This window comes from Sardina pilchardus, chromosome 20 (assembly GCF_963854185.1).
Source record: "Sardina pilchardus chromosome 20, fSarPil1.1, whole genome shotgun sequence".
In the NCBI taxonomy this organism is placed as follows: domain Eukaryota; kingdom Metazoa; phylum Chordata; class Actinopteri; order Clupeiformes; family Clupeidae; genus Sardina; species Sardina pilchardus.
In genome coordinates, this window is record NC_085013.1 from 24,565,729 (window position 1) to 24,576,101 (window position 10,373).

Here is a 10,373-nt window from a genome sequence, read left to right on the forward strand (position 1 = left end):
GCTCCCGATTCCCGAACCCAGGACGACCAATTTTATTATTAAGTATTAAGACAATAAATCTCTTTCTGGGTCTGTGACGGGGCGAGTATAGCCACCGTCACGGCAGTGAGTCACTGCCATCTTTAAGTTTTAGCTTTGTCGGGTTGCAAGTGTATGTTGGTTGAATGTGAGTCTCACGAAGTTCTGTACCGTTTACAATCATCAGTCAAACATGTCATTCATCAGACCCTTCCCGTTTCTCCCGTAGCTGTTTATCTAGGCCTAGAGATAACATCAAACACTACGGCGAGGCGTGCGCCAAGCTACATCAACCATTACAACTCAACAGTTTAAAACATTCACCATTCAATCACATTACATCCGCTATAATAATCACACGTCTTGTCATATAAATGTTCCGTTTATTTTCAGAGTAATATCAAGTCATCATCAATTCGTGACGTGTTTGTCTTATTGGTGTCCATTGTCGTGTCTTCAATCTGTTTATGAGTGAATGCCGTGTCCTGTTTGTTTAAAAACCATGTTACTTCCTGGGTTAGCCGGGAATGTAATTTACAATGTAGCCTAATTATATGCAGTTTTGCAGGTATGTTTAGTTTGGCTATGCCAACTTCCAGCAACTGTTTTTCGTGTATGTTCTAGTTACTTAGAATTATATTTTGTGCTGATTTAAGCTAGTTGTGTTTGTTTGACTGGGCGCACCCTTGCTGAGTAATATTGGATTGATCCAATTATAGGGGTGTGTTCCATTTGTATTTAAACCTGTGGTTTCATTTAGACGAGAGAGTAGCTACTGAGGAGACGTAAGTCTTGAGATTCTCTCCAATGTGGTGTGACTTGGACTAGGGCAATTGGTCTGTAGGCACCCGATACTTTTTACGTTTATTGAATTTATTGTTTGGGCTACTAAGTCTATTTATTTTGTTTATCTAAAGTATTCTTGTTATTTAATATTTTTGTTACAAATTTTCGTAATCCTTTATGCCCCTTGGGCCTTATTTGGGGGAAATAAAAACCCATCATCTCCTAATCCTTTCTATCTGAGTGCTGATTCCATCAAACCTCACACCGCTCCGATCCCTACCTTTAACAGGGTCCAACAGCTTTCAGAGCCGCTTGTTTTTCTCCATAGACAGTAAAATAAATTATTTTCAGCTATTCAGAGTCCGGCTGCACTAGTAAATGTTTTTTGATGAAAAAGTTGTTGGACGTCGGAGGTAACAACCGAATTGTCAGGCAGTGTGCTGATCTCTTGTTGATGTTTGATCTTGGTAATTGTAGCAACCCCACCCCTTTAGCGTACGCTTTTAAGTAATGTCATAAGCATCTCTGGGCGATTCTGTGGTCCTGATGCTGTGGGATGGTCTCTTCCAGATTCTGCAGCTCCTGTCGGCCCACTCTGCTAATTTCGCTGTGGTTGCAGTGGATGGGAACACACCTTTGCATCTGGCTGCTGCAGGCGGCTTTGCAGAGTGCTGCCGCTTCCTCTGTCAGCGTGGTAAGTTAGTCAACCAGGTACACAGGATGGCATGCTGTTTTACATCCAGGCTAATGCCTCTTTGTTGGCCATGTTATGTGCACTAACTGAGGGACTTGGCTCCATTTGTTTGGGGTGATGTTGACAGTGTGAGATACAGATAGGCTTAGATTTTATGTAAGGTGAAAGTTAGAAAGAGTGTGTGGGCAGTCAGTTGAGAGGTCTTTCAGAGTTGAGGTTGATTTGACCTGTATGTTGAAAGTTTGCTAAACAGTAATTCATTTGTTACTACTTACTAATACTTATTCATGGAGGACCATTGAAGTAAAATATACTGCATCTGAGTGCTGACTTTGAATCTGGTGTGGTTTGCTGTTGTTTCTTTGAGGCGCCAACCCCAAACTGAAGAATGAGGAGGGTCTATTCCCAAAGCAGATGGCCAAAGACAAGGCTGCGGTGAAGGAACTCAAGAAGGCTGAGCGACTCTTCACAAAGCTGTCCAAGCCCGGCACCGTGAACCCAAACGAGCTGTGGGCCGTGACTCTGCACGATTGGTCCTTCGAGCACGAGGCCGCCCTACGCACCAGCTTCGAGGCCGCCGAGAACACGGAGGATTCCGTGGCCACCGTCACCAAGGCCAACTTCCTGTCGGTCCTGCGCGAACACCACGCGCCGGTCGATGACCAGCAGCTGGAGAAGATCGCGGTGGAACACGACTCGAAGCGCGAGGGCCTGATCGACCTGGAGGAGTTCTTCAAAGGCCTGAAGTACCTGCAGAAGCCGTACGTGCTGTCGTCGTACGCGCCCAAGAAGAAGAAGGCCAAGGGGGCGAAGGGTGGGAAGGGCAAGAAGAAGATCACGCTGCCCATGCCCATCTGCGTCCTGCCCGAGGAGCAGGTCAGCAGGCGCGACAGCACCGCGCCGCCCGACTACATGATCAAGAGCTACCAGCAGTTCACCGACACCAAGCGCTTCGACCGCGACAACCCTCCCAGCCACCCCATCGAGGACGACTCGGCGTGGTACATCGACGAGCCCGAGCTGATCTACGTCAACATCAACTACTGCGTGAAGATCGGCGACCTGGAGTCCCTCAGCCTGGCCTTTAGTCGGAACGTGCCGGTGGACGTCCAGGACCGCTATTTCAAGACGCCGCTCATGACCGCGTGCAGCAGTGGTAACTATGGCGTGGCCAGATACCTCGTCGGCCTCGGGTGAGAGAGAACATCGGTCACATGCGGGGAAAGTCCTCATGTCATGTCAAAGCTGTTATGTCATAAACTGATAACTACATTGCATCTATTACATTAGAAACATAGATATATTTGTATGTTTTAATATTTTGAGTATTAGACATCATGTCATTTGATTTTGTGTGATGAAAACGACCTTCAGATTGCTGTGTTTCAAGTGTTAATTCTATTAATAAGTAAATCAAGAATGATAATATTATTTACTTATTATTGGAACATAAACTAATTAAACTAATCAATCACTAACCAACATTGTTGTTTAAGTTAATTTCTACAGAGGTACCATAGACAAATATTTTATACTGATTGTAATTGTAGTTTAAGTGCATAAGTGTGCCTCTGGCAAAAATTAGGGCGGTAGTTTCCAGGCTTTCTTTGCAGTGTGAATGAAACCGCGCGCAAAGCAGCATGGGAACACTCAGGCTATAACTAGAGTGCATTGATAACTAGTGTGCCTCTGTGTGTGCTCTCATAGTGCCGATGTGAACGCCTGCGACCAGTTCAACTGGACTCCTCTCCACCACGCCTGCCACGCCGGGCAGGTGAACATCATCGACCTGCTCGTCCAATCGGGTGCGGTGATCGAGGCGACGGCCATGAATGGCTCCACCCCCCTGATCAGGGCCATAGAGAGCTGCAGGCCCAGCTGTGTGGATTACCTCATCAAGGCCGGGGCAAAGGTCACCGCCGAGAATAAGAAAGGTGTCATTGCACACACTCAAACACTATAGGTTTAAAGGTATCATTATGCAAGTTTTTTACCTTCGTATATCAGCTATGTCATTTTGATGGCAAAGCTACTTGTTGTTAGCCTGGCTAGCGCCACCACTTCTTAATGAGACGTGGTCTGGGAACGAAACGTTAATTTTCTCGTATTTGAAAAAATGCCCATATCCGATAATTGCCCACCACAGATGTCTATCAAATGCGCCTCATCATCGTCTTGCTATCCACCCTGTTCTGTGATTGGTCCCCTATGTGAGGCAAAAATTAGGGCGGTAGTTTCCAGGCTGCCTTAGCAGCGTGAATCAAATCGCACGCAAGGCAGAATGGGAACACCCAGGCTAACTTGTTGTTACAGGGAGAATCGTGCCTATTTTGTAGCCCCTCCACTGAGAGCCAGCCTTGCAACTATGAAATCAAGTTACATTACTTTGTCAGTTGGCATGACTCTTCAGAGATTATTTTTGCCTGTTTGGAAACAAATACACATTTGCAGTGTCAAAGGGGAAAGGTGCCAGCCATGAGCAGTATTTATGGCAGTTGATGACCAAATACAAATACTTCACAACTGTAGGAGGAAAAAACTGAAACTGCATTGGATACCTTTAAAAACAATTTCATTTGCAACAACCACAGACTGGGCTAATGTCGTCGTAGTCTATAGGACTATGCTATAGGACTGATTTTATGTTCCATCTGAGAAATGAAAAATCAAATGATTGGGTTTTCTATACAGATACCTTGTTCTAGTATATAATATAATATATAATTCTAGTAAAATACAGTATGTGGGAGGTCTTCATTATTTCCATGTACAAAATTGTCAATAATGTATGGAATTGTCACAGTAATTGTATGGAACAAAAAATGTATCTGCAGTTTTAACCTTGTTTACCTGTTCTAGAGCAAACTTGCATTGATATCGCCCGGTCCTATGGGGATCCAAGAATAGTGGACTTGATCCAGGATAAACTGGACACGATGCCCAAGTCCAAAGACAAGGGGAAGGGGAAGGGAGGTGGTAAGCCTGCTGCCAAGGCCAAACCGGCCCCTGCTGCTAAAGAAAAGGTGTGACCTGCTTCATTCTGTTTCTTCAGAAAACACATTGGCTCCTTCTCAACCTCTCTCCTCGATCCTGGGTCCTCCGGTTCGTTCCCACTGATCTATAAAGAATGATGGGTGCGGCAACAATGGGATAGTCTATCCAGCGTTCTTTATAGATCAGTGGGAACGAGCCGGAGGACCGAGGAGGGAGGGAAGGGAGGAGAGATAAAAAGACGAATTAGAAGAGCCTGTTCTGTGTGTGAGGTTGAAAGACGGACTGATGAGTTCTTAATTGCTTTTTGTTTGTTTGTTTATTTGTTTTTGTTTGTTTTTGTGGTGCGCTGAGTAGCTAGAGGTGGAGTCGTCGACGTCCCCGGAGTTGGTGGTGAAGAAGGAGTCGCTGAGGGACAGCATCATAACGCTCAACACTCGCATCGCTAGCGGAGCCCTCAACCAGCTGGACATCAGCTTCACGCCGAGGACTGTGAGAGCCATGTCTCTCACACAGACACACACACAGCACGCAAACAGAAATGCACACACACACACACACACACACACACACACACACACACACACACACACACATGCACATACAATACATATGCACACACATGCACAGAGACACTATTAGTCCTCACTTGTAATTCACTTTGGTTCAAAGTGTCAACTAAATGTAAATGAAAATGTAAATGAAAATGAAAATGAAAATGAAAATGTAAATGTGTGTGTGTGTGTGTGTGTGTGTGTGTGTGTGTGTGTGTGTGTGTGTGTGTGTGTGTGTGTGTGTGTGTGTGTGCGTGTGTGTGTGTGTGTGTGTGTGTGTACTTTGTGTTTGTGTGCTTTGTGTTTGTGTGTGTACTTTGTGTTTGTGTGTGTGTGTGTGTGCTTTGTGTATGCGTCAGGTGTGGGGAAAGCAGCTCACCACCGACCAGTTGATTGAGAGAAAGGAGGATCGTCGCGAGCAGCTCTCTTACGAGGTGGACTTCGAGGACTTTCTCATGCCCTTCAACAAGAACATCGTCGTCAAGGCCGAAGAGCTGGGCGGCTCCGACAACTGAGGTGAACACACAAACTAACGGGCTGCCAGAGACCCTCACCGAGACCGTCCATCATCTGACCATCAGCCTCTCCTCATTTCAACACACAGCATGTTAAGCTACGAAAGTTCCTTTCACTCTCCTGCTGGAGAAAACTGTGCCAAACCCTGTCACGTGGAATAAACTCAACTCTGCAAAACCACGTTTGAAGTGAGACTGATTACTCTGCGGGTCTCGGGAGTTTATTTCCTCTCTGGCACGGAAAATAAACCCATCTCCTGCCACTTGCTGAAAGACGGGGCGCGGCGTGGTGCGGGCCTTCACCTGCGTTTGCTGACTGCGTACAAATCCCTTGCTGTGAGTGCCACCTGTCTTCGCACCAACGCCCCTCCGCACCTCCGCACCTCCGCACCATGCCTGCGCCACCACGCCCCATGAAGCTGGCACACTCTGCCCGCTCTGCCCGGGTCGAACAGAGATGTTGGAATGTCACGGTGAAGGATATTTGGTTTCATTTGAAAGGCGGATAGTTTTTTTTTAAGGCAGTTTTGTTTGTTTTTTTTTCTCCTCTTCTTGTGCCAGACTTGCCGACATTTTCTCTACCTCCCAATGACCTCATCGCACCAGCAGGGGGCAGTGCTGTTCCAGGACGTATGGAATGTTCTTGGAATGCTCTGAAATTCTAAAATGCTACCATGCAGAATGCCCCCAGTCCTTTTTGCACAATTTAAAATTTTCTTCGACATTTACAAACATGGTGTCTCTGGGAATTGGTTCAGTGTTACGTAGAATAATAAAACAAAAGTTTACAAAGACCAGGGAAGTTAATCTAATTATGTTTTACCGGGATGAGTTCAGCAGAGCAGTGGTTGTTGTGGGCAGGTCTGGAGTGCTCAGTATCAGTAATCAATAAGATTAGTGGCCTGTGAGTCGACTCTTTCAGAGGGACTTCAGTAGTAGTGGACTCCATGTGATTGGGTTACATGGAGGGAGAGGAGAGGGAAGTTTGTTTCCATGTGAGACATTCAGACAGGACGAGCAAACAACCTGCTATCGACATGAATCAGGAAGAGGAGAGAGTCTGCGAGCCGAGTCACAGAGGGATCCTCTTCCCCCCCCCGATCTGACGTTCTCATGTTGCCCTTTTTATAGCCTGGCACCCTTGATCTGGCTTGGCACACGCCACCAAACTCTTGCTGTGTGAGAGATATTAATAACTGAGATGCTGCAGGCCTAGTCAAATCTATGTAAAATCTCAAAACCAAAGACCATCCATAGCCATGAAGGGTGGTTGTTAGGCTCTGGGTGACATTTTAAATAAGATCCCTGATTTTCTGTATCTCTCATCCATTTGACCCCTTCTAAACAGACCTGAAACGTCCTCCTTCCCAGCAGAGATGGCCAGCCAGGCAGAGGGATATCATGAACGCTCTTTGAGGTGATGTTGTGGCGTTCTACCATTTGGAGTATCTCATTTATACCTAAAGTCAGCAAGTCTCACGTTACCGTGAGATGAATACTGCAGAGCTGGGCACAATATGATCATTCATCTGTACCTTCAGGCTGTTTTTTTTGTCAGCTTCTGTGTCAGTTGATTTACATACACTGCTTGCTCAGCAGCAATCTGAAATATTTTTTAATGTCCATTCTACAGTGATGTACAGAGTGCAGGTGCACCTAACGCCATTCCACAAACAACTTGTGAAGCTGTTCAAAATCAGTTGCAGACACGTTCTTCATTCAAACCAATTTCCGCCTCAGTCCAAAAAAAAATGTACTTCATTAATGCTCTCAATAAATGTGTCTTTATATTATTTTAATGAGGAGACGTCCCACACCAACGCACCAAAGGCCCATAATGGTATCTTGGGATGGAGCAGCCAAGGGTGCATTTCCTGAAAGCACTTAACTTAACCATGGTCACTAAACCAGACCCAGAGAGTCCTAAAGCTGACTCCCGAGACAAACGGTTGTAGACATTTGAGCTCAACAGCCAATCAAATTACACCCCTCCCTCCCGTGCTCCTGAGGGCACGGGACTGTTTATGGCCTAGTCCGAGCCGCCATGATCGTTTCCCAGAACCATGTACAGAACCATGACTCATGTACTTTTAGGCCCTAAAAACACTGGACTTTTAGTTTTATTAGTGCAAACACCAAACAGAGAACCGTGAGGAGTTGATTCGCTGAACACGACCAAATGTGTGTGAGATTTCCAAAATGTAATGCACCAATTTAGAAAACATCGGATGAGAAAGATAAGTAAGCAATGCAGCGCAGGGAGAGAGAGACAGGCCGACAGGCTTATTTGAAGCTTCCTCCAATAATAACAACATTGTACAACATTTAAGCATATTTAAAATAGCATGATGAGACCTTGTGTGACAGAAGTGAATGCCTTTAACATTTAACAGCAGCCAGCCGCAGCTGATGCTGGTTGTTGTTCACTGAGGCAGTCTGAGACGAGCAGCGCCATCAGGGAACCCTTCTTATCCTAGCTGACCTGACAACAGTAGGTTCAGGGCACTCCTCCTTCACGTGTGTTACTGTGTGTGTGTGTGTGTGAGAGAGAGGTGTGTGTGTGTGTGTGTGTGTGTGTGTGTGTGTGTGTGTGTGTGTGTGTGTGTGTGTGTGTGTGAGTGAGTGTGAGTGTGTGTGTGTGTGTGTGTGTGTGTGTGTGTGTGTGTGTGTGTGTGTGTGTGAGAGAGAGAGAGAGAGAGAGGTGTGTGTGTGTGTGTGTGTGTGTGTGTGTGTGAGAGAGAGAGAGAGTGTGTGTGTGCCAGAGGGGATGAGGTGCTGCTAATCTGCTGTGCAGCACAGGCAGGTAATTACTGTGACGATGAGGAGACACCCAGGAAAGACACACTGACCTCTCGCCGCTAATCCACACAGGGGAGGCCGAGGCAAAGGGGAGAGAAGGAGGGAGGAGAAGAGGAGAGAGTGGAGGAGGAAGGGAAGGACTGAGTGAAGGGAGAGAAGAGACAAGGGGCAAAGACAGAACAGAGTGTGTGTGAGAGAGGGAAGAGTAGAGAGAATGGATGGAGAGAATAAGAAGAGGACAGGACAGAGAGAGAGAGAGGAGTGAGGAGAAACAATGGCCAGAGAGAGAGGAAAGAGGGGAGAAATAGAGGAGAGGAGGGAAAAAGAATGGAGAGAGTGGCAGAGAAGAAGGACAAGAAAGGACAGAGGAGCCAGACAGAGGAAGGAGTGAGTGTGTAAAAAGGAAAGAACAGAGGGGAGAAAAGAGATGGAGGAAGAGATAGAAGAGAGTAGAGAAGTAGAAAGGGAGAGAAAAGACAGAACGAGAAGGGTCAGAGAGACTGAAGAGGGAGAGGAGTGGGGAAAGTAGAGAAATGGAAGGACAGGGAAATGAGAGACGGAGGAAGAGAGGGAAGAGAGAGAAGAGAGTTGTAAAGTGGGAGAAGAGAGAAACCAGAGCGAAAAGACCAAAGGGTCAGAGAAATGAGACAGAAGGACAGGTGTGCGTAGACGACAAGAGGGAACAGAAGGTAAAGAGAAGAGGGCAGTGGGGGGGGGGGGGGGGGGTCAGGACAAAGACAGGAAGAAAGCTTGAGAGGAGAGAGAGAGAGAGGTACAGAGAAACAGAAGTAGCGAGAGAGAAAGAGGTAGAGAGAGACAGAAGTAGCAAGAGAGAGAGAGAGGTAGAGAGAAACAGAAGTAGCAAGAGAGAGAGAGAGAGAGAGGTAGAGAGAGACAGAAGTAGCAAGAGAGAGAGAGAGAGAGAGAGAGAGAGGTACAGAGAAACAGAAGTAGCAAGAGAGAGTCAGTCAGGGCAAAGACAGGAGGGAAGGATAGAGAGAAGAGAAGAGAGAAGAGAGGAGACAAGCAGACAAAATAAAGCACAGGCCAGAGGCCAGATGAGTGTCGCGTCACCTGCAGAGAGAGGAGAGGAGAGGATAGGTGAGGAGAGGAGAGGAGAGGAGAGGAGAGGAGAGGAGAGAGGAAAGAAGAGAGGAGAAGAGAAAACCTACAGTACATCCCGCTGGTTCAAAATGGCCTTATTGGCTTTGGCCAAAATGGCCTATTGGCTTTATTGCGCTAGCAATATAGTGTTATCTTCCACGCTTGTTGATGGGGTGAAGATACACTACATTGGATGTACAGTATGGTTGGTTTTAATATCTGATTTGAAAAGAGGAGGAAACTGCCTGTGCCATCAGAGGTGAGAGCATTCTGGCAGTTATTACATCCACAGAGTAGAAATGAATTTGCCACAGAAATAATGAATAATGTCACAATCCTATGATTGGATATTTCCACTTGTACTGCTTTTACAGTATAAATGGAATCTTTTTTTTTTTTTACAATAATTTACAAAAATCCCTCTTTAATGTCAAAGTGAAAGCAGATTTTTTACAAAGTAATGCTAATCAATTAAAAACATATGATTCAAAATAAGTGATGGTCAGTTAAAGAGAGGATTTTTGTAAATGATTACATTGACAAAGATTCCATGTATCAAAGCAATAAAAGCAGAAATATCCAAGGTGGAGTGAATACTTTTAGGCTTTTTCTACTTTTTCTCACCAATCACCTAACATACGTAGGATCCCACATCTAAGGAGGCTCAGCAAGAGCGCTCCTATATGTCAACATTCCCGCTGATACTTAACAGCAGATCAACAGCGTGAGGGCTCCAGCTTCAGGTTGAAATGGCCCTCCTGCTCACCATCATCTCAGCATCCTAACAAGCAACAGGGCTCTAATAATTAGTGAGAGTGGCCCCTTATGAATGTCCCTTTTCAAGACCTGGGGGCTTCCCCTTTGTCAGAGGCAGAGAGGCTAATTAGATAGCCCCTGCTCTGCGTGGTCCGC

General features: G+C 46.0%; 1 protein-coding gene across 1 annotated transcript in view; it reads left to right on the plus strand.

Moving 5' to 3' along the window:
• The window catches only part of ankef1b (ankyrin repeat and EF-hand domain containing 1b), a 9,516-nt gene extending 2,530 nt beyond the window's left edge, over positions 1-6,986 (plus strand). The window contains exons 5-11 of the mRNA XM_062523244.1: positions 1,375-1,498; positions 1,866-2,691; positions 3,206-3,432; positions 4,358-4,521; positions 4,847-4,981; positions 5,403-5,559; positions 6,907-6,986. Of these exons, the coding sequence (XP_062379228.1) occupies positions 1,375-1,498; positions 1,866-2,691; positions 3,206-3,432; positions 4,358-4,521; positions 4,847-4,981; positions 5,403-5,558 (1,632 nt within the window). The 3' untranslated portion in view covers position 5,559; positions 6,907-6,986. The remainder of the gene's footprint in view (positions 1-1,374; positions 1,499-1,865; positions 2,692-3,205; positions 3,433-4,357; positions 4,522-4,846; positions 4,982-5,402; positions 5,560-6,906) is intronic.
• The last annotated feature ends 3,387 nt before the right edge of the window (positions 6,987-10,373 follow it).